Raw genomic sequence first — 24,449 nt, 5'->3', positions numbered from 1 at the left:
AAGAATTAAGTGTATTCTTTTGCAGGAACGAGGTCAAGCGCTAGCGATAGCCTGGAATGATTATCTGATTTGATTGTACTGGCTACTCTGGGGCAACAGTCGAGGAACTGGTAGATCGAAGCAGCGCAGAATATGCCGCAGCTACAGCGTCGAAATGAGGAGCATGGAGATCTCCTAGAAAGATTGAACCAGGGAGATGCTGTCATCAACGGACAAGAGAGCGTCGGAGTTAGAGTGGGAGCCCTGCATGGGTGAGCCAACAGCTCTACCGGGAGTCTGACTGCCACAAGATCGGGTGGGTTGCAGCCTCAGGCACGGAGTTAGTGCTATCGTGTGGAACATTGCCAGACTTGACAGCCATTTAAGGCTTCCGATCCGCTTAACCCCTTACATGCACGTGAAATGGAGTATTGGTCGTGTGTTTCGGTTCAGAGACGTGTTTCCATTCAATCGTCTTCATGTACGACGGCCATGTCGAGAACTTCGGCCCTGCCACGGCCCTTTGTCTGCCCTCCAATAAACTCGGACAGTGCCTTAAAGGCTCCAGGCTCGACGAATCCCACCACCTCCCACTCATCGCCGGTTACGTCCTGACTCTCGACTTGCTCCACAAATCCCACGATTGTGTCCTTGACGGTTCCATGCAGTGGCTTATTGTCCCCATCCTCCGCATCGCCGGAGCTGTGGGGCTTGGGAGCTGACTTGACAGCCTGCTTTAGAATTGACGTGGGACAGGTGACTCTCAACCTCATTCGGGCCCTGGCGACAGGGATCGGCTGATGGGCAATGAGTGCTTTCATCGCATCTAGCGCCTGAGACTTGGCGGATTTGGTGGTGACCACGCCGGTCCACTTCGGGAGCTCCTTCCCTTTCCCCTTCTCTTCGGGGTTCTCGACGGGCGCGCCTTCCAACTTCTCTGCCTGGGGTTGTGCAGACTGGGAGCTGAGCTGCTCCAGCGCCTTTTCGATCATGCCCGTAGTGTAGACCCTCTTCGTCCTCGGATCAACTAATTTTCCGGCCACGATGTCAATGACCTCGTGGTGAACTCTGTCCAGCTGCGCATGGCGCTCCTTGTCCCCCACCTGGAGCTCGCCCTTGTTTAGTATCTCGAGTATGATCTCATCGGTCGTTGCCTTGTTGCCAAATGATTTGGCGAGGTCGGCCTTGGGTGCGACCTGGCCTTTACTGACATTGACGAAGACGTTGGGGATTTGCAGGACATTGTCAAGGTCCTTCTCTACACCGCTCCGCCACTCGAGGACCTTGTTCTTGTAGCACGCGATCTCATATCGCTTTTTGCCTGGTGCAGGTTAGTTACGGGGGCAGGAGCGGTGCGGGGGCGGGGTAGAGGGGGGGAGGTACCTTTCTTGATACGCACCAACGAGACGTTGGTCAGTTTGATCTGACCGGAGGGTTGGTTGATTCCAACAGGCATTGCGGAATCTGTATTTTGGTGTTGCAGAGGAATGTTGAACTGGTGAAGAAGTGCAGTCAAGGCCTTATATAGGCGGCCCTTCGTGTGTTGAGATGCGAAAACTTGTGGTGGGATGATTTGCGGGGTGAAGCGGGCTATGCCACATTCGGCTATGCAGGAACATCATTGTGGTCGCGGAGAGCGGTCACTCGCCGCATACACAAGTGAAAGGCAATTTCGACGACGATTCACTCCCTTTCTTATTCTCTTTCGGGTGCTGTCTCGGTGGTTAAGTCGAGTCGCCTCACCTTCCGTGTCCGACCCCGGCTGTGAAACGCCAAGGCGGCTGGTGGTCCTGTGACTTTGGCGCTAGCGGTGGCTGGATACGCTGCGTCATGTCGGCCCTCATGATTGCCTTGACAACCCGCTCAACCCTCTCGCCCTCCCCATCAACCTCGCCCTTCACTTGCACCTTCCATCTCATCTCTCATCTCTCATCTTGATCATCTCTCCTGAATCTCATTTGTTTTCTCTGATTTTACTTGATATTCCCTCTAGCGCGCACTATCATCAGCTTATCGCAAGCGCTTGAGCTCCGGAAGCTCCGCTAGGTCGCTTGTTGACAAAGCCGCCATGAAGGTCGCTACTTCAGCTCTGCTCATCGGAGCAGCATCTGCAGCCATTGCTCCGCAGCAGCAAATCTTTAAGCTCCCTGAGCAGCACAAGGAGATCAACTCCGAGTCGTGGACAAAGCCGCTGCAGAATTTGGAAGAGTCATTGAAGTCGCTCACCGGCGAAGCTCGTCGCATCTGGGATGAAGTCGCTCTTATGTTCCCCGAATCCTTGGAGAAGGCTTTCTTCTTCTCCACCCCGAAGAAGCATACACGAAAAGGCGACCACGAGTGGGATCACATCGTCAAGGGCGCTGAGGTGCAGAGTGTCTGGGTCGAGAATGCCAAGGGCGAGAAGGAGCGGGAGATTGATGGCAAGCTCGAGAACTACAACCTCAGGGTGAAGAGTGTTGACCCGAGCTCGCTCGGCGTCGACAAGGTTAAGCAGTACTCCGGCTATCTCGATGACGAGGAGGAGGATAAGCATCTCTTCTACTGTGAGTACTCGACTATCCGCATCACCTGATTCCTTCGCCGACGTTGTTTCAGGGTTCTTCGAGTCGCGCAATGACCCCAAGAATGACCCTGTGGTTCTCTGGCTCAATGGTGGCCCGGGATGCTCCTCCCTCATGGGCTTGTTCATGGAACTTGGCCCCTCGTCCGTCACCAAGTCCGGCAAGGTCAAGTACAACGACTTCTCATGGAATGCCAATGCATCCGTCATCTTCCTTGACCAGCCCGTCAACGTCGGATATTCCTATAGCGGCGGCTCTGTGAGCAACACGGTCGCGGCTGGCAAGGATGTCTATGCTCTTCTCACCCTCTTCTTCAAGCAATTCCCTGAGTACGCCGAGCAGAGCTTCCACATCTCTGGCGAGTCGTATGCTGGACACTACATTCCCGTATTTGCCTCTGAAATCCTATCCCACAAGAAGCGTAACATCAACCTCCAGTCCGTCCTCATCGGTAACGGTCTCACCGATGGACTGACCCAATACGAATACTACAAGCCTATGGCCTGTGGAGAGGGAGGCTGGCCCGCGGTTCTAGATGAGAGCACCTGCCAATCTATGGAGAATGCATACCCCCGCTGTGCCAACCTCATCGAGAACTGCTACAACTCTGAGTCGGTCTGGACTTGTGTCCCTGCCTCCATTTACTGCAACAATGCCATGATCGGCCCGTACCAGCGCACCGGACAGAACGTCTATGATGTCCGACGTCCCTGCGGCAACAACGATCTCTGCTATGATGAGATTGACTGGATCAGCTCATATCTCAACAACAAGGAAGTCATGAAAGCTGTTGGTGCTGAAGTCGACTCGTATGACAGCTGTAACTTCGACATCAACCGTAACTTCCTGCTCCAGGGCGATTGGATGAAGCCATACCATCACGTCGTCCCTGGCCTCCTTGAGCAAATCCCTGTTCTCGTCTATGCAGGTGACGCCGACTACATCTGCAATTGGCTTGGCAACAAGGCTTGGACTGAGGCTCTCGAGTGGCCTGGCCAGAAGAACTATGCTAAGGCCGAGATGGAGGACCTTCTTCTTGGCGGAAACGGTGACAAGATTGGCCAGGTCAAGAGCAGTGGAAACTTCACCTTCATGAGACTGCATGCAGGTGGCCATATGGTTCCGTATGACCAGCCCGCGGCGTCGGCTGATATGTTGAACAGGTGGTTGGCTGGAGAATGGTGGGTGTGAGCTCATGTGAATCGGCGTTGCTGTGAGAGGGAGGTTAGGATGAGCTAGTTGTTGTGATGTGATATTAGTGAGACTGTCATGTACGGTTACAAGCCAGCAAGTGATGTTTCGGTTGGATGGGACGCATTGTATAATAGCAGACTGCACCCTATTCTTAAGGACTAGATATGGAATGGGCACCTGTCACAGAAAGTAAACTCTGATGACTCCCTCTGCATGATCCTTTTGCCTGTTATGACCTTTCATATGTCCACCCAGTAGCCTTTCGCCCCTCTGACACATCACTAGAGTAGGTCAATTCTTTCGAATACGCAAGCCCTCATGAAGTGGCATGTTCCGCAATCGTAGATGTACACAATATGATACATATATGTAGTACACGCTCATCTCCACTCATCCAGCTGCTCACTCCGTCCTCTCACTGCCCTCTTCTTCCCTCACATCCTCCTTCTTCGTCGTCTCATATCTCTTTCCCCTAAACGCATAGACTCCCCAATTACTACACGTAATATCATGGGGATCATAGTCATTCAAATCCCACCTCAAACTCCTAAACAGATTCTCATCTGGCTTCAGCAGCATATCCATCTCATTTCCAAACCTCTTCTCCAGATAATCAACATCTTGCTTCATATCCCATGGCGAGTATCCCGTTGCAATAATCGGGCATTTCGTTTCGAGCAGCAGCGGCAGTGTTTCCGCCCATTCATGCATGCTCACCGGGTTTCCGAAACCAGGGTGAAATAGGACGAAGCAGTCAAAATATGGGTCGTAGGGGTAGAAATACCCCGTTTTGTGCAAAGTGTGGTAGTATTCTACATATGTGCTGATTTTCATGGCGTTGCTGATGCGGTCTTCCACTACGGCACCGAAGGGGTTTAGCGGTGTGCGGTCGGGTAAAGGAAGTTCATTTTCGCGGCCGACCATGGCTTCGGGACCGATGAAGTGTAGGGAGAATTGTACCCGGTGGAACAGGTAGGCCATTTGCATCCAAGTCTCTCGCGGAAGAGAGGATTCGGCGCGCGCGCCGAGGATGAAGATGCGGACGGAGGGTGGGGCGAGGCGTGGGTTGTTCCACGTATCGCCGCCGCCGGTTCGGGGGGGGTGGAGGGAGTGGCGGAGTGCTTGGGATGGGTTTAGCATTACAGGGGAGGGGAAATCGTAGGGGAGTTCGATAGACGTACCGCTGAAGCTCTTCAGCCCTTCCGGCGTTAACCGTTTCTCTCTCCGGATGCTATACGGACTCAATTCATGTATCACACTCGCAATCGTCATCGGATACGTCAACAGCGCTGTCGCCTGCCGCATCTCGCGATCCTCATTCAACGCATCGTAATCCCGCGTATACAGATACGAATCCCAGCTCGTCATGTTCACCAGAATCTCCTCCATCTGCGGCTCAGCGAACAGGAACTCCTTGAAAAACCGCCCGCTGCGGAGATCGTGGTCGTCTTCGTTGACCTCCTTCATGATATCGCAGACTTCTAAATGCGCTTCGTAGTCGTCCGCCCAGTGTTCTTCACAGCAATATACAGGAACCCCGCAGTCGGGACATTCGAAATTCACGTGTGCAGGCGGCGTACCGGTCTCAGACGACTTGCGTGATTCAAGATCGACAGGACTGTGCGGCGTGCGTGTCGGCTTGTGCGAGGGGTGCGGACAGTATGCATGTTGCCGCATGAAGGCTGCTCGTTTGCGTATCTCGGGGATGGGTGAATGTGTAAATGAGTGGAATAGGTTGTCTTCGTTAAGTACGAGTTTGCGGGTAATACCCTCGGGATCGATATATTCATACGGTTCAAATGGCTTCTCGAATTTCTGTATCGCAGAGGAAGAGACATTTCGGCGGGGGAGGGCGAGCTTTGGAGTCGCGGGGGGGGTTTTGGTGGAATGAGGCCGCTGTGACGGGAGGCTTTGTGGGCTGGAGCGAAAGGGAAGCGGGCGCAATTGGGGTCTCGAAGTGCGTAGGACGGTTAGGCACCGATTGCAGGTATAAGGAGACCTCATTTTGGATTAAGGAACCTTGGAGGGAGGTCACCGGAAAGCTCTCGAGGTGGGAGCCATGACCCGACTATGAAAGGCCTTTGCTAAGCCGGAACGGAGGAAGGAATTCTCCGTGGTCGTGGCCATCTCAATCTTCCTTCATTCGCCGCCTATATCCATCACTCTTTCGACTATCATCTGAGCATGACCACCATCACTCAAATCTGGCCCTTTTACATTTCATAACCTCTCTTCTTTATCCCATTTTCGTGGGCTGTGCTAACAATTGAGGCCCCTCAACACGGAATAAGTACTTTGACCCCAGTAACATGTTGGAATGGTGCATAATGACACTCAAACGATCATCGTCATTGCAGCTCTTAGCCTTTCCCGTGTTATGTCTGAGCAATACTGTCATCCTTAGCCGGCCCCTTCCTAGTACTAGGATCGGCATCTTCACCGCATATACCTTGACGCACAGTGAAGCCACCAACGGTCTAATCTACGAATTTTCATTCGAATGACGCAGACAAAAAAGACCTCCCGGACGTATCAGTACACATATCCATCCCAGCTCTGGTTTGCTCTAGCTGCATTTGCTGCCGCTACCGCACTGGCAATATCACCCTTGGAACTGTTTACACCAATCTCGTATCTATCATACCCACAGTCTGAGGGAGATCCCTCCTGAGATGCGTCCAAGCCCGGGACCACTTGCCAGTACACCTCGAGCGCCGTCAGCTTTATTCACCCTTCCCGAATTTTCTAGCTTACTCATGGGATTCCGGCACCATTGAAAAAGTCGACTTGAATGTCGAAGTCATCTTGATAACTAGTACTCACTCCCCGCTCCTCCACCGTCACATGCTCCCCGGCGATATTTGCTTGGGCAAGGATTGATTGCTCTCCCGTTATGAAGTAGGCCCAATCAGACGCCTTATTAATGTATCCGTGTACGCTCATTATGTCGATTGCATCATATTCCAAAGCCTTTGTGAGGAGATTAGACTGGTGGATCTTGTCGCAGCAGTACTGAGAACCCCCGATACCACCAGTGGCTACTTTGGTATCGGAAGCTCCCAGGAGACCACGGAGCACCCCTGCCCGTCCCCATAGCCAGTCATCTGGATCATTGGCGCTCAACTTGTCGTTCTGCTTGATCAACGGCTCGTTCTGTAAGTTGAAGGCCAGAATCACGTCACGTAAGTCTCTCCACTGTTTCCCGAAGTTCGGCGATTCGTACGACAAGATGGCCGCAAGTCTGTTATCGTAGTCTGCTTTAGCCTCAGCAGAAGAGTAAACCGTCGACGCGTTGGTGAACTTTTTGCAATACGCGTCGCATCTTTCGTCTCCAGTCAACGAGTTCGCGTTGTGTGGCGAGATGATTGCCTTGATACCGTTGCTGCTGAGAATCTTCAACGTATCATCTAGCGCGGTGAGCACAGTTGTGTCGTAAGTTCCGACCATGCTCTCCAGCGGTGGAACAACCAGAACATCGGTGCTTCCTTTGAGACAGCCTCCATCAGTATACGTTACTAGAACACCGGTTAGCACTCCTGAAAGTCTCTCCTCACACCATCGGTTCGGTGAAGTGGTTCACTGTAATTCCCAGAGCCCCCAAAGCCACAACATGAGAAAGGGGAGGCTCAATTCTTTTGTTCCTGCAGGTGACACCGCCCCACCTCAACTGCTTTGTACCTGCATACAGCGATACGAGATGAACGCCAACGAGATTGGACTCTCCCCACAACCGGATAACCTACACACCCCATCCAGCTAGTGTTTCGACATACACCTGCTGGTCAGTGGCAGGAAGTGCGTGTAGAAAATACTCATTGCTTCCAGCGAATTATTTTGAAGTTTCCTGTTGCAAGTTAGAAAAAGCAAGGGAGGATGTAGTTGTGAAGGCGACTACAATAGTGCGGTAAGGTTTAGCCCCCACATGTCGAATGTTTCAATAACCAGGAGCAAACTATTCTCAGTGTGCTTTGGCGGACGACTGAAACCCAGTTCGCCAGATGTTGCATTGTCTGGGGCCAAACCCCCATCTTACACTGAAGTCACGTTGCTGTGGCATCAATATTTCACCAAACTACGGACAGCGGGTCAAAATTGGATGCTCACTCGGCTGAGACACGCGCCCGTCCGTTCTTACAAAATAGGACACTTATTTTTGTTCCCGGGTTTCCACGATGGCATTTTCAACTTTCCAATGTTTAGTTTACGAGACATGCCGACGCGGCGTTGGTACGAGAGAGGAGACAAAATCAAGAGAACCTTTCAGGCTGTCGATCAACTGCTTTGCTTTCGCACAATGCAATCCATTTTCAGTTCCTTTAAGGCGCTCATGGGAAGGTGTTCTTAGATTGCGCAAGGCCCGGTCAAGGAGATTAGCACTAACCTACCATTGGTTAACTGCGCTGCGTTCGACCCCTCCCGCCTCACTCGCCCCCACACCCAAGCATGCCCAAAATGGCAGCATACTGCGAGTATCCTGACCTCCACCACCACTTACGCATAACTCCCTGGATTATTACTTTGCAGCCTTCCAAGTTCTGCAGTTTGGTCAGCCGCTGATGGCGTTTGGTTTAGCTAATTTCCTCCTATTTCCAGTTTTTTATTCAGCTGGTGGTGGTTCGAGCTGGGATATTGGTTTGGACCGCTCCATAGAGAATCCCGCAGTAAAAGATTTCAGGAGCGTCCTGGTTGACTGGTGGAGCAAAACAGGAGCTTTTCTGCCCGAGGTTGAACGAACGTTTGCTTTCTGTACCCCTCTGTTTGCCCCGATTTCTTCTACACGCATGCGAGCCTGTTCATGGTACATAGTTTCTGGCAATTGAGGACTTCCTCATTCACTATGAATTTATTATGGATTCGATCCGTTCTGTTCCTCATCACGACAGCCGTGGCGGTCGCGTCTGGTCCAACGAGGATTTTCATCAACACGATCCCGGAGTATTCACTTCTCGCTACTTGTGCCGAGCTAGAAGTCTCAACTATCGTACGCGATATGGCATATGGATGTGGTGATGGCTCTAAGACTACATCATGGGCTTGCTTCTGTTACGAAAGTTCGGCGAAGTTTAGCAGCATGATTGGGAAGCACGTGTCGACGGCATGCACCAGTGATCCATCACAGAATACGACGGCTCTGGAGGTCTTCAGTAGTTACTGCCAGTTGGGACAAGTTGCGGCACAAACTTCAGGTATGTCAAGAGTTTCTACAGATGTCGCTCAGCTAACGTTCGAAAGGAATGCCAACCTCAACCACGCCATCGTCCGCCGCTCAATCTGCAATAGCTTCCACGCCTACCGCTTCCCCAGCCTCAGGCCCCGTTACCGTATACATCACCGCCACGTCATCACCTCTACCAAGCGCCTCATCCAGGAGCGATAGTCATGTGGCTGCCATCGCCGTAGGAATCAGTGTCCCAACCGCCGTCATTGCGCTCATAATAGCCGCATTCATGATCTTCAGATCTAGGAAACGGAAACAATCGGGACTGATTGAGCTAGCGACCGCCAGCGAATCTATCCATGAAGCCACATGGCCTGGCCCGAATGTTTATGAGATGAAGCACGATGAGCCAAAACTAAAACCTCCCCCTGTTGAGATTGGTGACCAGGAACATGTGGAGTTAGATACGCGGAGGAAGGATGAATTTCGAGCTGTGCATGAACTTGAAGGGACGCAAACATCGAGGTAGAAGCCTTGAGCAGAGTTTGGAAAGTAATTCTAGTATCAGTGGATCTTTGAAGGTAGGTGAAGGTTTTAGAAGTATGTCCAATCCCCAACTGGACGGCGTGCAAATTCTTACGATAATGCAGGTTTAATATGTAACTCGGACTGGAGGGGTGTACAGAAACCTCTCGGATTGAGAAACTATGTCTACCCTTCGAGAATCGGTCTCGTTTCTCGATTTTCTAGGCCGTTTGCTGCATGCTCTTCTGGGATCTAATGCGAGCTCGGATTTCTCGATATAGAGCTTCCTTCATGAAAGTAGGAAATATCTCACAAGATGGCCGCCAAATGTTTGCTCGAGGATGGGCCCTCGATCCCACTCCGCCACACCAAAGGCGGGATTCCGACCTAGCATGGGATCGTTCTAATAGAGAGGCCTCGATTGCCTGCTTTATGGCAGAGTTGCGATGACAGAGAAAGTAAACAAGAAGAAGCAGGAGGCAGAAAGTTGAAAGATCGCGACCAATGCCAGTCACTACGCGAGGACGTATAACTGATGCCTCTGTGGCCAACCCACTATATTGCGTTCCTGTCTTCGCAATTAGATGGTCTCCCAGTTCCCGCAAGTCCTGTTTTTAGCCGTTGCTGCTACGATCTGACAGTTTTCAAGGATATGCTTCCGAGCTGGTCCGAAGTTATCGCAGAGTTAGAGCTGATTGATGGTGGAGGGCATGGAGTAGTCAATTAGGTATTGAGAGACGACCTAGGTATATTGAGGTGTGGTGTAAGGTCTCTAGAGCTCGAGAGAGCTCAGAGGTAAATATATAGTAGCTAAAAGAGCGCTAGTCCTAAACAGGGAAAGGGTGTGAGGTGAAGGACCCACATTCACCCTGCGCCAGGTCACGTGAACCAGTTTCACGTGCGACAGAAGCATCTGCTTTGTGCAGGATGGATCGTTTACGAGGTCTTTGCTCTTCCAAACGTAGCCTCCTTTTCTAAGGTTTGTTTTGTACAAGGTGCATAGCTCTGCGTTGGAAGAAGCCCCTAAAATTGCTGAGGCTATCATCAGATTACTGGATGAGAAAAACTGCAATGCAGACTGCGTAAACTGACAAGTCCCTGATTCATCATGCAGTTCTCACGCGATGGCACAAATTTCTGGCGTGGCTATCAACTGGTAGGAGATAAAGGAAATGATATAAATACATTTAAACTGCGGAGATGGGACAAAAATAAAATCCATGGGTACTTCAGTTCAGCCTCACCCCATAATCTGGGTATTCAATGGTGCCTAGGTGGTGCAGCTCACCTAACCTCACCCTGATGAACACTAGGGATTGTGCTACTATTTGGATGCGTCCGGCGTGACACAGAAAGCCTTGCTGACAAGATGTTTATTTTAGCTACTCTCGCCGCGAGCGGTTATCCTCTCAGAGATTATCCCCTCAGAGGTTATTGTCGTATAATTTGTACCGCAAAAGACTGGGGTTTTCCATACCGCCTACATTATAGGAAATGTTGGATAAGAGCGATACTCTTAAAGAACGGTTGCAAAAATACAGACCACCACCGGAAAGCACTAAATAATGAGAATTAACTACACTCTTTACGAGAATTCGCGGAAAGCGAAAGAGGCATTGGAAAGATTAGTAAGCTCTGAGTACATGAATTGCTGGATATGAATAACGTACTCCTTAAGCGCCTAATATACCCGTGTCTCTCTCGAATTGAGAGGTTGCAGAAACAATGATTACAAATTGGACCGCCAGGACTCTATGTGCCATATCGAGGGCTCGGTGCATACATTCGTAAAAACTGTCAGCTAAAGCTGCCACCACCGTTTGGAGATATTTAACCTCAAGCCCTAGCGAGCCTCTCGACCCTACCGTTTTGCTCATCCTCCACTAGTTGAAAATACTGATAGTATTCCGACGACCATTCTAGATATCTTGATACCCGGCATTTGATACCGGGAAGCTGCTTGCGAAGGATCTTTCTCAAACTTGGGGCTGCAAGTCCCGATAATTCGTGATACATTTATTTCAAGCCGGCGAAATACCTTCGTGCAACCTCTTTCCCAATGGTGCCCTTGTGGGGCTGCCCGCCATTCTGCTTATCTTTATTTCGAGCTTGGAGCTTTATCCTATCCTCTCTCAAGGCACGGAGATTGAAGGCAACACCACAACCAGCTTGAACCTTCTTTCTCTTGCCACGGCTCCGTCTTCAACCCTATTTATGAATACGACTCTCTTATGGCTTCTTTGACACGCATATTTATGGGCCCTGCCAGATTATATGATGGTGATCCTTCCTCAAACAAGTTATAAGAACTATGCCTGCATCTATATTCCAAACTCGGGTACCGAGATATTTTCAGTATCTTCGAAATCACCAACATGCGGAGGGTTATGGGCATGTTGTATAAATCGGTTGTTTCAGTACCAAGTCGACTTGTGGTAGCTACAGCTTGAGATGTCAACAGCCCAGCCAGAGAATTCATTGTAGCAATAGCCACACAGTCCACGTACAGTGTCGACCTTTCCCACCTCTTATCGTCACTGCGTTTATTTCCTTTAGGCACCAAATGTTTTTATTGATCCTTTCATTACAAGACTGTGAATTTGCCTACAGTCGTTTCTGAATGGACATTGGCGATCCACGAACGCAAGTGTATGTTCTAGGCTCTAGGTCCCGGGAAACCTTTCCTAAACTCCGTTTGCGAATGAACATGCCTCTAATTTGAGAGACTACCCTCCTGCTCCCACCCTGCTGCCTCCACTCTTGCTTCCACTCTCGAAAACCTAATTCAAGTTTGTGGGGATTGTGAGGGGGAAATTGGAGAACTCTATAAAGTGTGGAGAAGAATTTAAGAACGGTGAAACGCTGTTGAAGCATCGGAGAACAATCACGGCAACGGGCACTGGAGCACACATGGTAACAGCATCGGACAAGAAACACGGCAACAGGGTTTGGCAGGTGTTCAGAGCTGAGTAATCCGATTTTGGAGATTGACGCATTTAGAACCCATGCACCCACGTGCTGTTTCTGGGGTGGACGGCTATTTTATCATGGCATCATTCCAATCGGCTAATCACGACGATTTAAGCAACGTCACTGCAATTCTTCGTACACCCGGATATTGAGGCGAGTGGATTTGTCTTCGCAATTATTGGAAGAGGGTGGATTTACCGCAAGATACCAGGCTGATCGGAAAGCAAAATGGATGCGGATTCCATTTTACAGTTGCTATATTGCTTCATCAATTAAATACGCCAGCGATGGGTCTTTCAACAAAACCATCAAGATTCTGCCTCGGGAGTAAGACCGAGGTCTTGTATAAATAGTCGCTTGCAATCCACCTGAATTCAAGTGCAACTCAGGACCTCCATTCTTGCACTACCTCATTACGATCAACATGGTTCCTTCCATTTCGCTCATCGCTGCTGTCACAGCACTCTCTGCCATTGCAAACGGTGCTCTGGTCAGAGTCAGTGACTTTGGCAAGAACCCAACGAACCTCCAGATGAACATCTACGTGCCCACCAAGCTTGCGGATAAACCCCCAGTGATTCTAGCGGTTAGCTATGGACCAGCGTAATATTATTGTGATCTAGCTAAAACCCCCTAGCTTCATCCATGCGGTGGCACCGGCGAACAATTTGCACAGATGACGAAGTACAACTCCCTGTCTGATTCAAAGGGGTTCATTACTATCTTCCCATCAACTAAGAAGGATAACAACTGCTGGGAAGTTAACACCTCTAAGGGATTATCACGCGACGCTGGAGGAGACAATGAGGGCCTATCCAATATGGTCAAATACACCCTCAAGAAGTACAACGCCGATGAGACCAAGGTTTTTGTGACGGGTTCCTCCTCAGGATGCATGATGACCAATGTCATGCTAGCGACCTACCCCGATTTATTCAACGCCGCTTCCTGTTACTCTGGAGTTGCGGCTGGCTGTTTGGCAGGATCACCTGGCGCAAGCCCTCAAAGTGCAGACCCAACCTGTGCGAATGGAAAGGTTGTTAAAACATCTGCTGAATGGGCTGCGCAAGTCAAGGCCATGTACCCTGGATTCAACGGCACCTACCCACGCATGGCGACCTGGCACGGAACCGCAGATACTTTTGTTAACTACCCAAATCTCGCTGAGCAACTAAAGGAATGGTCTGGTCTTTTGGGTGTCACCTTCGCAAAGAATGTCACCAACACTCCACAGTCGGGATACACGCAAATGGTATATGGTGATGGAACGAAGCTCTTGGGGTACAGCTGCCAGGGTGTTGGCCATACCGTACCGGTGCATGAGAACGATGATCTGAAGTGGTTTGGCCTGTGATTGAACGCGACTTGGCTGTTAGACGTGATCGAGGGTGGAGAATCTCAAAGCTTTACCGGCCTGTGGGCGTGTTGTACGTCCCTTTTCCGTCTCAGCTTAGCTTCAATCCATTATTCTCGTCTAGCTAAACGGAAAGAGTGGGAAACATTTTGACACTTGTGGTACAGAGTTCGAGCAAGATGAGAGAGCCAAGATAAGAGAGCACATCCATCCACGTTTGGCGCTATATGAGATATATTTTATTCACAACACTTTTTCGGCCCCGGCTCTCCTCGTGATTTCAGATTCTTCGTTTTACACAAAAGAAGCGCATATGTCCTTGACAACTAGGTTGAGAACTAAAAGGATTTAATTCCATCAAGAGGGGGTTAAGATTTCGATTTGATGCTTAAACTGTTCGTTATCTATGATCTATTTAGTCAAGACCCTATTTGCGGACAATAACTGCTCGTACCAGAAGCTAAGGGACAACGCTGGCCCTATAACCCTTTGGATCCCTTCTTGCTAACTTATATACCTCCCTCATCAACTCCCCTCTTAGTTCTTTTCTCAAGTCTCCTGCACCAAGCGCCTCGTTCCCAGTGGCTCACTAAAATCTGCTTTAGGAATTTGAACACCTTCATGTCTGGCTCACATATGGTTCCATGCTCGGGTAGCGTTCCATTAGCAAACCCAAGTTCCACTTAGGCTCCGATGGGAGCCTGGCGGAGGCCCTAAGCTATTATATCCTCTCCTTATCTTTGTATTAAGGTCCCCTGCTTCTAGGTCTGCTTCTTTTTACGCTTTTTACGCTTTGAGTCAGGTGGAATGAGTGAAGAATTCATCGGTCTAAGCGTGTTATAGCCGTTGAATAGGCTTCGGCTGGAAATTTGATATTGGTATCGATTGTAAAGAAGTGATTCCGGAATCCTTTTGCCTGTCGAAAAGGCTCACTAGCGACGGTAGATGATCGAGCGATTCGCCCTCGTTCGATTACTTGACCTAAGTCGTTGAGCCTTTTAGTTGTGGTGATGCCGTCATCCCCCCTGTTTTCACTTCGCATAGTGTTTCATCCGCTTGTGACTTGCGTCAACACCAACCGAAGTAATGCCATGCCTCTATCGCCTAAATTAGAGAGAGCTTGTTTTGTTTCCCTACAAAGCCTAATATTGGTTGTTGAGCCTCCTCAGCCTGGCCTCCCTTGTCGTACAGTTTTGTTTCACGTGGGGCTGTTTTTAGAGTGACCAATGGAGGCCAGAACCATGGACGGCATTGCTGACGTTTTGAGAATGTCAATTCATGCACCACATCTGAATTCGTGGCAAGTACGTAGTCTTCGACTTTGCGCCACGACTCAACACTAAGAATGTTCCTAATAGCGTATGTTTGTGTTCAAGTTGGGGTAGCAATAGGAGTCAATGCTCGAGAAGAAGGACGCGTCCTTGGGCATGTGCAAAGTTTAGAGGTGTCGTGTACGATGTACACAGGAAGTAGGCTGGGTATAAAGATGCTGGAGATATCCTTCGATATCAACATCATCAGCAACACTCAACTCATCTTCCAAGAGAACAACAAATCCACATCCATACAATTTAGTTTCGACTTCCTCCTTCCTAAATCCAAGCCCCAAACCCCAAATCATCATTAAGATGCAGACCTTCACCACTCTCGTTGCCACCTTCGCCGCTCTCAGCGGCGTCTCTGGCTCTCCATTAACCCACCTCTTCGCCCGAGACACTTGCGGATCTGCACCCACTGCCAGTGGCTCTCAGACTCCAATCCAACAACCCACCGACATCAAAACCGCCTCGGCTTGCCAGAGCGCCTGCAATGCTAATGGCCAATGCCAATCCTTCGTCTTCGGCATGGTTGACAACACCATCAAGTGCATGCTATTCTCCGTCCCCGCATCTCAAGTTCCGGCGCAGAGCTCCCAGAACCTCGTCGCTTTCGACAAGGCATGTACTTCTGTTCCGGCTGTCGCTCCGACCTCAAGCAACCCAACTGGCGCGAACACTGGCCAGGGCACCAACCAGGGCACCAACAGCGGCAATAACCAACAAGGAGGTAACAAGCCAGCTGGTCAGAAACTTGCTGCCCGCGATACATGCGGCGCAACACCTGCCGGCAGCAATGCCAACCAAGCCCCCCTGAGCCAGCCTGCAAACATCAATTCCGCCGCTGATTGTCTGACCAAGTGCAAGAGCGACCCCAACTGCAAGAGCCTCGAATTTGGCCCTGAGAACGGTGCCAATGTGTGCCGCCTATTCAGCGTCGCTGCCTCGGCTGTTCCGGCTCCGACTAATGGTCAGAGCTTCCAGGTTTACGATGTTGGTTGCTCAGTCTAGGGATATCACGTTTTATTTGTTGGTGTGATGGTATAAGCTGGGGGGCTCTACGATGGGCTGTCCAGCCTTAGGCCTAGCGTCCCACAATACTATAAATCATATAGCTCCTCAGATCCTCAATCTACAATACATGACTCCTCTCATAACTCGTGCCCCGTACAATGTTACAGATGGTATGATGGTGATTTGGCCGAAAAGACCCGGAGGCGCGTCTTAAGGGTTAACGTACGTTTAGAAAAATAAAAGGGATATGGAGTCAGATTCGGATTTCCTTATTTTCTATTGGGAGTTGGTTAAATAAGTCGGGCTAGGTTGTTAAAGAGGCTACTGAGCTTGCTGACAGGAGCTGAATGGCGAGAAACTTTATTCCCGTTGAACGGGGTGGAAAGTGTAAGACTTAATATCCGACTTTAGGAAAGGTGCATATATTAGACAAAAAATCAATGTCCTTCGGGACTCTTTAGTGATTTATGATAACTTACCAGATAGCATGGCCTTGCACTGGTGACGGTTCATTCAAATCTCTGCCCTATCAACTTTCAATGGTGAGGTATTGGATTACCATAGCTTCATCAGGTAGCGTGGAATTAGGCTTCGACTCCAGAGAGGGGGCCTGAGAAACGGCTTCCACGTCCAAGGAAGGCAGCAGGTGTGCAAATTACCCAATTTCCATGTCGGTCATCAAATTCTTCGAGAACTTAGAGATTATCGACAGGGATTAGGCAGCTGCTACCTCGCAATTCATCAGGATGGGGGTGAATAGCCAGGATTGACCTGCTGAAAGATGTCAGAGGGACGAGGGGGAATGGCTGTGCCAAGAGGCCGCCATATTCTCTCGGTGATGCACTTCATTTGACTCAGCAACCGCGTCATAGTACAAAGCCGCTGAGAAACATACAAGAGCATTAGAGGAAACTGTGGTTTGTGGATGCGGAGTAGCCTGGCTAAGTGACAGGGGGAAGCACCATATTCGATGCTGTATCCACCAAGAGTCAACGTCTCTGCCCACCACTAAGAGTCATGTTCTGCTTTCTAAAGTTACTAAAGCTAGTTGGAATCTCCCCAGTAGTAATTAAATCATATGGGGACTACCTAATAATGTTGTGGTCGAAATCGACAGCGACGAGGTCACCTCATCTTCTGAGAAGGTGATCGGGCAAGCGGGCCTCGCATCGTCGTTCGTACTCGATTTTGAACTGGCGATGTTGATCTAATTCTTTGTTAGGCGAATTACGGCGGCCTTCTCAGGGATAACTCGCGGCTCAAAGAGTTTCCGTCTCAACGGGCTGAAGTCGTAGGTTAGGGGTCGTAGTGCGTCGAGTTTAGCTCTGCGGCCATTGCGACATAGAAGTAGTGAAGTTGACGCCGACGTAGGAGCACGACTTGTTCGAATTGTTCTCTTTCGTCCGGGTCGTCCAAATTGTGTGGTAATTCAGGGAGTGTCAGTGATTTTGAGACACTGTTGCCGTAATTCTGGAGGCTGTCTAGGATACCGCATTGCAGAAAGAGCGGGAGTATTGCGCAGCGTTGCTGTACGGCAAAATACGGTATTTCCCAGCAGTTCCTTGCATCATTCCACAAGATTGCTCACAAATATATTGCGACAAACTATGAATTGTTGAAGTACTTCAGCGGGCTCGATCTTGCATCGAACCAATCTCATTTTACGTTTCCAGATCTACCTCGAGCTAAGTTCTAAACTGCACGTCTTCACGACGGCACAGCTGCGGGCACCTTTGCACGCTAAGCACCATCCTATCCATAGGGAGGTGTTACGTTTGGGTCTCCATCCCATTGGTTTAGAAAAGATCTCTCCTCTTCTTGCACGGTTTCCCCTCATATTTTCCCGACTTCCGCCACCAAATATTGCATTTCTCTTCAACTAGCTGTGGAATCATTGCGCCGAATTCTTGGTTATGGGTGGACAAACCCGACTGCCTACAGCCGTATATCTTCAAATCCATACCGGCAGGCACCATCGCGCCTTTGGATTACGAGAGCTTAAAAGAAGAGAAACTGCGCCGTAGGCCATGATTTTGAAGATCTGTTCCTCTCACAACTCATCAACTACCATCCTACAAGCGTCCTGGCTGAGAGGTTCCTGTTGATGGAATTCTTCCCGCCAGGGAAGCCGTTGGATATCTCTGCGGCGAAAGTGTTGACGGGAACCCTGGGATTCGAAAATTTCGCATACATACGCTTCTTCAACCTGGACTCCTCTTCAGAGCTCGTGAACCAGCCTTCAAGTCCCTCTCCGTTATTTACGGCACTGAATCAGACACCGCACCGCAATTATGCCACTCAGACAAACTTGAAGCATGGTTTCTTGCGGACAGGAAGGTAACATTACCATCATTCATCACCGAGGAGTAAATGGACATGTATAGGATATTTTTAATCTCGGTAAAGAGAGTACAGGATTTTGCGCCGCAAGAATTGGTATACGGCACGGTTTGGAAATTAGTTGAGAGTAGGGGAAGAAACACAGGATGGCCTCGATGGTCTGACCACATTAAGAAGTCAGCGAGTTGTACATGCTGGAGTTGGTCAAGGAAATGATACAGTTGTCCAGAAAAGGGTCTATGATAAAGAGAGCGGGGCGTGACTACTGGATGGAGCCTGAGGGGAGGGACGAAGTAAATCGGTAATTGGACGAATTCCTTCGAGATAACGATTCCGGGCTCTAGTTCCCCTCCAGAGGCGACCTCGTTGAAGGAGAAGATCCTTGGTTGGATGAAGTCTTTCGTGTTCGTTGTGAGATGCATTCAACCCTCCGGGATACCGAGCCACCTGCCTTTCGCCGCAAGGATCGTCTTCGCATCGGAATGCGAACGCGCACAAGGCCCGAACCGGCCGGTGACCAAGGCGGAAGGTCGCCGGGCATGAAACAATGAAATGTGGATCGGCCCGTAAACACGTGGAGCAAATCTTAGCCACGAAACGCAAACATCCGTATTTGGCCTGTTGGTGTAATGACTATCTCGTATCTTGGAGGCCGGTGACATTCGAAAGGAGATAATTGGGTGGACTGCTCCGGCAAGAGTTGAACATAAATACTTTCATGAAATCACAGAATGAAATCGATACTCTCACCCTCAAGCTTCTACGTATGATAAGTTCCTACCTGACAATCATGAAGTATTTAGTTGCCCTTCTTGCATTAGCAACCAACTTCTGCCACGCTGCAGTCCCTGGCTTTGATATCTCACACTATCAGGGCACAGTCGATTTCAAAAGTGCCTACTCCTCTGGTGCTAGATTTGTGATTATTAAGGTAATTCACCTCCGTTGTGCTCGGTGCGACGTATAGTCTCCCATCTGTAGCACCTCCATTGAGCGGATTACCGCTCACAACATGACAGGCAACTGAAGGCACGACGTACCAAGATCCCAACTTCTCAAAGAATTACAATGGTGCTACTTCCGCGGGTCTCATTCGCGGTGCGTACCATTTCGCGCAGCCTGCAAGCAGCAGTGGCAGCGCTCAAGCCCAGTACTTTGTCGCACATGGCGGTGGCTGGTCCGGCGACGGTATCACGCTACCAGGAATGCTTGACATCGAGTACGGAGCAACCAGTACGTGCTACGGGCTAGGTACCTCGGCCATGGTGTCTTGGATCACCAGCTTCGTAAACGAATACCATGCCTTAACTAGCCGCTGGCCGATGATCTACACTACGAATGACTGGTGGGTTACTTGTACGGGGAACTCGAAGGCGTTCTCGGGGAACAGTCCTTTGGTGTTAGCGAGGTATAGCAGCAGTGTTGGGACCATTCCGGGTGGCTGGCCATATCAAACCATTTGGCAATTCAACGATGCGTAAGTCAGAACTATGCGTTCTATTTTCCAACATGGCGATGGTACGTACTGACCGAAGATAGGTATACTTATGGCGGAGATTCGGACAGCTTCAACGGAGCGTTTTCGAGTTTGCAAAAGCTTGCTACTGGTTGATTGTCTCGTGGTGGTGAGGCCACTGATGGCTTTCTCGTTTCAGAGAGTGCTCTCGTTTGGCGATGCCCAAGGCAAAGGGGAAACCGTGACTCTGTACATCTAGTGTATTGTGATAGTTCGCCTGGTTCAAGTTGAAGATAATGGCGTCTCTCTATGTCCATAAATGGTGAAAATTCCAAGACGACAGGGGCTAAACAATGTCGCCAATAGTGTCCATAACTTCCGTGAGAAGATGTGCTGCTTGAACCAACACAGCCAGATCACTTCCCGTCTCATTTCCCCCTAAATACCGGATACGGGTCTCCTAAATTATCGGAATAATCTTGGAACTGACGTAGGACTGGATGTTTTCAGATTTCAATGCCAGAAAGGACAAACCAGAGTTCCACCTAGCAGTCTAGGAGACTCGCCCCCCGCATAAGACTCTCCGTAGTTAAGTGCTACGTACTACGACTTCGTAACAGTATCTCTCCAAGGATGCGTAATTGAGGTTGTACACTTCGGCCTCGTTCGTGAATTTCTACTCCATCGTATCGACCTCTAGCCTGGAGACTGGAGTCTTCGACCGGGTCCGACTACGCTCGAGGAGTGATGTATCATTGAGGTTTCATACGAGTAAGATTAGTTGATGCAGAAGTCATGCTAGGGGACTCGATTAGCAATGGAACAACCTTGCCCATTCCTCGATCAACCATTGCCCACGTCGATATCTGTTTTCGCGGGCGATCAAGCAAGACCTAACGCCCTGGGTTGACTACTCAACGAATATCGCTCTTCCCTGACCCACATATACCCAGAGCGCTTTTCATTATATGCTACTACTCCACCACCCTACCCGATAGAGCCATCACCGAAGTTGACTGTGCTCTCGACCACCTTCATGCGTCTACAGCCTATGAGGCTTCTACGAGAGCGATTGAGAACAGGCTTTTTTTGGTGGACAAAGGAAAGGAGGGGATATTGGGTAGGAATCGAAGGGCTCTCTTCAGCAAGACGATCTAGATGCCTCAGCCTTTCGGTATGGCACGGACGGGTAACCGGGAACTAACTCAAGAAGATCAATACATTGAATCAAGAAACCTAAAATGGGTATCATAGTCCATGCAAGCCTCAACTTCCGCGTTCTCCTCGCAACCTCATGTTCCCACTCTGGGACGCTAATCCCTCTACGGCAGAAGTTTCGAATCCGGCTCCGCTCTCGCCCGATACCACTCCAGCTTAACAGGAAGATTACCAGAGTATCCGACATCACCTTGCGCCTTCTCTAGCTTCCTCGTTATCTTCCCCACAAGCTTCGCGATCCATCGATCATTTGCCATGGCATTCACTGTATTCACACCAGCCTTGCGCATTCCATCCTTCATATTAACCCCGGCGTCCTTCATACCTTGGTCCATCTTGCGCATGAATGACTTGAAGCTTTTCTTCTCTTGGTCTTGGTCGGACCCATCGATGGACATGAGACTGCTGGCCTCGCTGCTGACTGATGTGTTTGTACCTGTGCGTTTGAGTTCGCGAAGGGATTTAACTTCTTCGAAGCCGCGATCCATTTCGATGACCTTGGTGGCTTTGACGGTCGCAGCGACAAAGTTAAGTAGGTCCTGGTGGAAGCATGCTGGGAGATGAGCGTGTGCAGACAACCTGATGTTTGCTTCGTCTTTGTGGAGTTGTTCTAATGCGGCTTCAGCTTTCACAATGTTCGGGGCTCCCTCGGCGTCCCTAATGGCCTGCTCTAGCTCCATCTCTTGAAACTCGGTCGGTTTTTCGGGAAGTATATGCTCATGGTGCGGAAGAAGATACGACGGAATGGACACAGTTGCGTCAAGGCCGCCGAGGGAGATCACTTGCGTGAGGTTGACTGCTTCTGGCAGGGTACGATAAGCCATAAAGTCGCCAACCTTAAGATGGGTTTCGATGTCGAATGAAGTGTTGATCGGAACGTGTGCCGTACAATCGATCTTCCCGAGCTCTACGGTGAAATTGGCGTCCGCCAGCCAGGAAGAGATGCGAGACTCTAATCGACGGATCTCAGCATCTTGGGTCACGTAATGTCTAAAGAAGTGAGTCTGCATAAGGTGAACCATCCATTTCCCGGACCCCGCACTGGTGATAGACTTGATTCTAATGGGGTGGAAGTAACTATGAGGGTTGAGTAGCACGCGGAGCAGCAGTGGAAGTCGGTGCAGAAATGTCTTAACCCATGGAGGTGATTTCGCGAGTGTGGAGACACGAACTGATTTCGAAGGCGGATGAGGTATTGACGGTTGGTCGTGGATCTCAGCGCAAATGGCTGCACGCATGTCGTTGGCATTCTCAAAATCTAATTTAGTGCCGCTTTCATCGTCTTGGCAACTATTTTTCAAGGCGGCCCTTGCAATTTCCACTGTGCTAGTCTCAAATATTTCACCGAGGATTTCTTTGTACTTCGCACTCGCATTCTCTTCATCTGGTGAGATCGTCCTCGTCAATTCGAAAGCTGATCGTACATTCGAGGAGTCCTTCGGCGGTTTTCCAGCCGCCATCGCTGTCTTCATTCTGGTCGGACAGGGTATAGTCCCATCTAATGCGGCCGACGCTGCTATGAGTATAGGTGTGTCGCTCACCATGAGTGGGTCGCCGGTCCTATCTTGGGTATCGGGCGCGAGGGTACCAAATGTCATCTCGAATTCGCCGCCTTTGATATTGGTGAAGACGTGGTCGAGCTCGATTCTCCTGAAAAGAGACACGGTAACCTTTTCCACTTGAATTGCAAGTTCCATATCATCAGACAGCTTAATGCCAGCTTCAACACCATGTGCGGTCAAGGTAAGCGTTGTGAAGGAGAACGTAGCTCCTCGAATAACCATGAGACCATCCACCTCCGTGTCGATCTCCAACGCAGGGAGATCGAAGAATGCAATCTTGTCATTGATGAAATGCAAATCGATTAGAAACGTCCTGAACATCCAGCGAGCAAGACCTGCAGCGGCATCGAATTGGAAAAGACATGAGAGCAGGATGGAAGGGTAGCAGAAAGCAGCGAAAACCCAGTAAAGTAGCCACGATGTCGCCGCCACGGCATATACAAGGTTTAACGTTGAAAATATGGTCCACTTGGGAATATAGGGTAAGATGCGATACCCGTTCGATTCACCAAGGAGGATCGAGTAGGCCAGTAGCGGCGCTCCAGAGACAATCCAACGAAAAACTAGACGAGAGAAGGCAGCCCCAAGGAGGACGGTGGCGATGAAGACGTTGGGAGTTAGAGGAAGTATAATGGAGGTTGTTGTTTTTGCGACCGGCTTCCGCTGTGGGATGCGTGGTGGGTCGTTGCCATTCTTGACGTTCATAGTCCTCGTCGAAGAGAAGGACACAAAAGCTTAAGGGTTGTTAAGGGGGTTGCACGGAGAGAGTGGTTAAGAGGTCATAGCAAAGGATGGTGGAATTGTTTGAGAACGCCATGATTGTGGTTGAGATCTGGCTTTCAGCCACCTGTTAATGACGTAGCATGGGGGCTGCCGAGGCACCTACCCCAAATAGTTGAAGTGTGTGTGTACCCTCCATGTTCGCATCTGGAGGTTGCATATTTGTTATTTCTGAGCCTGAGGCGGATGAATGGGGTCGATGGGTGTCATTGGAAGAAGAAGAGGGGGTGTCGCTCTGGAATTTGCACTCACTTTGACTGCAAGTATCACGTGTTCTAGAGCAACTACCTGCATGATCTGCCTGGGCGAGTATCTTAATATGATACTATTCCTCTTCCAATAATATCACGGGTTCTCTTTGGAACCACGTCTTCGGGATCTGTAAATGCAACGTTTGGCTAGGAGAGGTGATTCCATAACCTTACTTATTACCTTGTTATACCAAATTAGGGTTAGCAATGAAACCCCTCGCCTCAGGTTACGAGGCTTCTAAGGGTTTGTTCTTCTTCTCTCACGCATGAACCATACGATTATGCACTTCGATTGAAGAAAGGTTCGGGGGTTTAATATAGTAATTCTTCACGGCTCTGACATACTCGTGCTAACAAGTACCCTGAACCCCGGATCGGCCGCGCGGAACATGACGTCACCACTTCCTCTTTATATTTGCAGGCCATCTCTGAAGCAGCCGACGGAGCCAAAACATGGATACACCATCTTACGCCCCTAGTCATGGCCTGCGCAATAAAGCAGATCTAAAAGCTTGAGGGTTGACCTCGTGGCCTATTGCCACCATGATCATTATTGCCACCCCCTTTTCTACTAGCGATTCATCGATCAAAAAGCTTGCCACATCGACGTCACATCTGTCAAACAACATAGCTCGCTGCTATCGTGGCAGCTTCAGTTTGGCTGTAACTACGTGCCGAACCGCAATACATGCCGTAGACTACACTGAAAAGGGTCGCCTAGATGTTCCGCCACTAGGACAGCCACTTCACCTTTCAGGTAGACTAAGGCAT

General features: G+C 49.8%; 11 protein-coding genes across 11 annotated transcripts, besides 16 other annotated features; 5 read left to right on the top strand and 6 right to left on the bottom strand.

The window, feature by feature from the left end:
• Positions 1-429: 429 nt before the first annotated feature.
• Positions 430-1,508, bottom strand: BDR25DRAFT_293618 (upf0023 family protein). Its single transcript, XM_033688734.1, has 2 exons — positions 1,363-1,508; positions 430-1,300 (listed from the first exon to the last, which is right to left on the bottom strand). The coding sequence occupies exons 1-2, from the start codon at positions 1,433-1,435 to the stop codon at positions 447-449; spliced, it is 927 nt and encodes a 308-aa protein (XP_033543079.1). The 5' UTR covers positions 1,436-1,508; the 3' UTR covers positions 430-446.
• A 161-nt stretch (positions 1,509-1,669) lies between these two features.
• Positions 1,670-3,941, top strand: BDR25DRAFT_268651 (carboxypeptidase Y-like protein A). The gene is made up of 2 exons (XM_033687123.1): positions 1,670-2,522; positions 2,575-3,941. Exons 1-2 carry the CDS (start codon positions 2,048-2,050, stop codon positions 3,729-3,731), a joined length of 1,632 nt encoding a protein of 543 aa, XP_033543078.1. The 5' UTR covers positions 1,670-2,047; the 3' UTR covers positions 3,732-3,941.
• BDR25DRAFT_76790 (uncharacterized protein) lies at positions 3,934-5,772 on the bottom strand. Its single transcript, XM_033699009.1, has 2 exons — positions 4,916-5,772; positions 3,934-4,855 (listed from the first exon to the last, which is right to left on the bottom strand). The coding sequence occupies exons 1-2, from the start codon at positions 5,736-5,738 to the stop codon at positions 4,137-4,139; spliced, it is 1,542 nt and encodes a 513-aa protein (XP_033543077.1). The 5' UTR covers positions 5,739-5,772; the 3' UTR covers positions 3,934-4,136.
• A 494-nt stretch (positions 5,773-6,266) lies between these two features.
• BDR25DRAFT_237190 (uncharacterized protein) lies at positions 6,267-7,563 on the bottom strand (the record flags this gene model as incomplete). Its single annotated transcript, XM_033685577.1, has 3 exons — positions 6,267-6,455; positions 6,522-7,278; positions 7,478-7,563. Coding segments are annotated over 3 exons (1,032 nt in total), but the record flags the coding sequence as incomplete, so codon positions are not given.
• Positions 7,564-8,571: 1,008 nt separating this feature from the next.
• On the top strand, positions 8,572-9,421 carry BDR25DRAFT_317653 (uncharacterized protein; the record flags this gene model as incomplete). The annotated part of the gene is made up of 2 exons (XM_033691688.1): positions 8,572-8,920; positions 8,967-9,421. 2 exons carry the CDS (start codon positions 8,572-8,574, stop codon positions 9,419-9,421), a joined length of 804 nt encoding a protein of 267 aa, XP_033543075.1.
• A 1,581-nt stretch (positions 9,422-11,002) lies between these two features.
• On the bottom strand, positions 11,003-12,632 carry BDR25DRAFT_359598 (uncharacterized protein; the record flags this gene model as incomplete). Its single annotated transcript, XM_033696115.1, has 9 exons — positions 11,003-11,098; positions 11,151-11,224; positions 11,283-11,398; positions 11,456-11,599; positions 11,640-11,954; positions 12,006-12,073; positions 12,097-12,454; positions 12,495-12,554; positions 12,586-12,632. 9 exons carry the CDS (start codon positions 12,630-12,632, stop codon positions 11,003-11,005), a joined length of 1,278 nt encoding a protein of 425 aa, XP_033543074.1.
• Positions 12,633-12,811: 179 nt separating this feature from the next.
• BDR25DRAFT_237446 (PHB depolymerase family esterase) lies at positions 12,812-13,741 on the top strand (the record flags this gene model as incomplete). The annotated part of the gene is made up of 2 exons (XM_033685591.1): positions 12,812-12,973; positions 13,025-13,741. 2 exons carry the CDS (start codon positions 12,812-12,814, stop codon positions 13,739-13,741), a joined length of 879 nt encoding a protein of 292 aa, XP_033543073.1.
• Positions 13,742-14,168: 427 nt separating this feature from the next.
• Positions 14,169-15,170, bottom strand: BDR25DRAFT_359596 (uncharacterized protein; the record flags this gene model as incomplete). The annotated part of the gene is made up of 7 exons (XM_033696114.1): positions 14,169-14,201; positions 14,272-14,423; positions 14,532-14,669; positions 14,723-14,736; positions 14,777-14,838; positions 14,879-15,092; positions 15,157-15,170. The coding sequence occupies 7 exons, from the start codon at positions 15,168-15,170 to the stop codon at positions 14,169-14,171; spliced, it is 627 nt and encodes a 208-aa protein (XP_033543072.1).
• Positions 15,171-15,369: 199 nt separating this feature from the next.
• On the top strand, positions 15,370-16,068 carry BDR25DRAFT_317651 (uncharacterized protein; the record flags this gene model as incomplete). The annotated part of the gene is made up of 1 exon (XM_033691687.1): positions 15,370-16,068. The coding sequence occupies one exon, from the start codon at positions 15,370-15,372 to the stop codon at positions 16,066-16,068; it is 699 nt and encodes a 232-aa protein (XP_033543071.1).
• Positions 16,069-16,600: 532 nt separating this feature from the next.
• Positions 16,601-16,681: a sequence feature (Protein overlapping with rRNA (BDR25DRAFT_359594, KAF2466227.1) was converted to a misc_feature.).
• Positions 16,682-16,730: 49 nt separating this feature from the next.
• Positions 16,731-16,765: a sequence feature (Protein overlapping with rRNA (BDR25DRAFT_359594, KAF2466227.1) was converted to a misc_feature.).
• A 36-nt stretch (positions 16,766-16,801) lies between these two features.
• Positions 16,802-16,877: a sequence feature (Protein overlapping with rRNA (BDR25DRAFT_359594, KAF2466227.1) was converted to a misc_feature.).
• A 38-nt stretch (positions 16,878-16,915) lies between these two features.
• Positions 16,916-16,983: a sequence feature (Protein overlapping with rRNA (BDR25DRAFT_359594, KAF2466227.1) was converted to a misc_feature.).
• A 38-nt stretch (positions 16,984-17,021) lies between these two features.
• Positions 17,022-17,069: a sequence feature (Protein overlapping with rRNA (BDR25DRAFT_359594, KAF2466227.1) was converted to a misc_feature.).
• Positions 17,070-17,157: 88 nt separating this feature from the next.
• Positions 17,158-17,278: a sequence feature (Protein overlapping with rRNA (BDR25DRAFT_359594, KAF2466227.1) was converted to a misc_feature.).
• A 24-nt stretch (positions 17,279-17,302) lies between these two features.
• Positions 17,303-17,394: a sequence feature (Protein overlapping with rRNA (BDR25DRAFT_359594, KAF2466227.1) was converted to a misc_feature.).
• Positions 17,395-17,432: 38 nt separating this feature from the next.
• Positions 17,433-17,527: a sequence feature (Protein overlapping with rRNA (BDR25DRAFT_359594, KAF2466227.1) was converted to a misc_feature.).
• Positions 17,528-17,561: 34 nt separating this feature from the next.
• Positions 17,562-17,632: a sequence feature (Protein overlapping with rRNA (BDR25DRAFT_359594, KAF2466227.1) was converted to a misc_feature.).
• A 27-nt stretch (positions 17,633-17,659) lies between these two features.
• Positions 17,660-17,726: a sequence feature (Protein overlapping with rRNA (BDR25DRAFT_359594, KAF2466227.1) was converted to a misc_feature.).
• A 48-nt stretch (positions 17,727-17,774) lies between these two features.
• Positions 17,775-17,852: a sequence feature (Protein overlapping with rRNA (BDR25DRAFT_359594, KAF2466227.1) was converted to a misc_feature.).
• Positions 17,853-17,895: 43 nt separating this feature from the next.
• Positions 17,896-18,002: a sequence feature (Protein overlapping with rRNA (BDR25DRAFT_359594, KAF2466227.1) was converted to a misc_feature.).
• A 32-nt stretch (positions 18,003-18,034) lies between these two features.
• Positions 18,035-18,112: a sequence feature (Protein overlapping with rRNA (BDR25DRAFT_359594, KAF2466227.1) was converted to a misc_feature.).
• A 35-nt stretch (positions 18,113-18,147) lies between these two features.
• Positions 18,148-18,337: a sequence feature (Protein overlapping with rRNA (BDR25DRAFT_359594, KAF2466227.1) was converted to a misc_feature.).
• Positions 18,338-18,375: 38 nt separating this feature from the next.
• Positions 18,376-18,808: a sequence feature (Protein overlapping with rRNA (BDR25DRAFT_359594, KAF2466227.1) was converted to a misc_feature.).
• A 30-nt stretch (positions 18,809-18,838) lies between these two features.
• Positions 18,839-19,073: a sequence feature (Protein overlapping with rRNA (BDR25DRAFT_359594, KAF2466227.1) was converted to a misc_feature.).
• A 128-nt stretch (positions 19,074-19,201) lies between these two features.
• BDR25DRAFT_237731 (putative N,O-diacetyl muramidase) lies at positions 19,202-20,023 on the top strand (the record flags this gene model as incomplete). The annotated part of the gene is made up of 3 exons (XM_033685604.1): positions 19,202-19,342; positions 19,431-19,888; positions 19,951-20,023. 3 exons carry the CDS (start codon positions 19,202-19,204, stop codon positions 20,021-20,023), a joined length of 672 nt encoding a protein of 223 aa, XP_033543070.1.
• A 1,166-nt stretch (positions 20,024-21,189) lies between these two features.
• Positions 21,190-23,587, bottom strand: BDR25DRAFT_377312 (uncharacterized protein; the record flags this gene model as incomplete). Its single annotated transcript, XM_033697495.1, has 2 exons — positions 21,190-23,340; positions 23,534-23,587. The coding sequence occupies 2 exons, from the start codon at positions 23,585-23,587 to the stop codon at positions 21,190-21,192; spliced, it is 2,205 nt and encodes a 734-aa protein (XP_033543069.1).
• Positions 23,588-24,449: the final 862 nt, after the last annotated feature.

The sequence above is a fragment of the Lindgomyces ingoldianus genome (genome assembly GCF_010093535.1).
Source record: "Lindgomyces ingoldianus strain ATCC 200398 unplaced genomic scaffold BDR25scaffold_34, whole genome shotgun sequence".
NCBI lineage: Eukaryota > Fungi > Ascomycota > Dothideomycetes > Pleosporales > Lindgomycetaceae > Lindgomyces > Lindgomyces ingoldianus.
Note: the sequence above shows the minus strand (reverse complement) of the source record. Positions and strands in the feature narration are given on the sequence as shown.

Coding starts and splice junctions, on each gene's coding strand:
- BDR25DRAFT_293618 (XM_033688734.1), bottom strand. CDS start 1,435: ATGCCTGTTGGAATCAACCAACCCTCCGGTCAGATCAAACTGACCAAC. Junction 1,301..1,362: donor GTTGGTGCGTATCAAGAAAG/GTACCTCCCCCC, acceptor AACCTGCACCAG/GCAAAAAGCGATATGAGATC.
- BDR25DRAFT_268651 (XM_033687123.1), top strand. CDS start 2,048: ATGAAGGTCGCTACTTCAGCTCTGCTCATCGGAGCAGCATCTGCAGCC. Junction 2,523..2,574: donor GGATAAGCATCTCTTCTACT/GTGAGTACTCGA, acceptor ACGTTGTTTCAG/GGTTCTTCGAGTCGCGCAAT.
- BDR25DRAFT_76790 (XM_033699009.1), bottom strand. CDS start 5,738: ATGAGGTCTCCTTATACCTGCAATCGGTGCCTAACCGTCCTACGCACT. Junction 4,856..4,915: donor AGGGCTGAAGAGCTTCAGCG/GTACGTCTATCG, acceptor ACCCATCCCAAG/CACTCCGCCACTCCCTCCAC.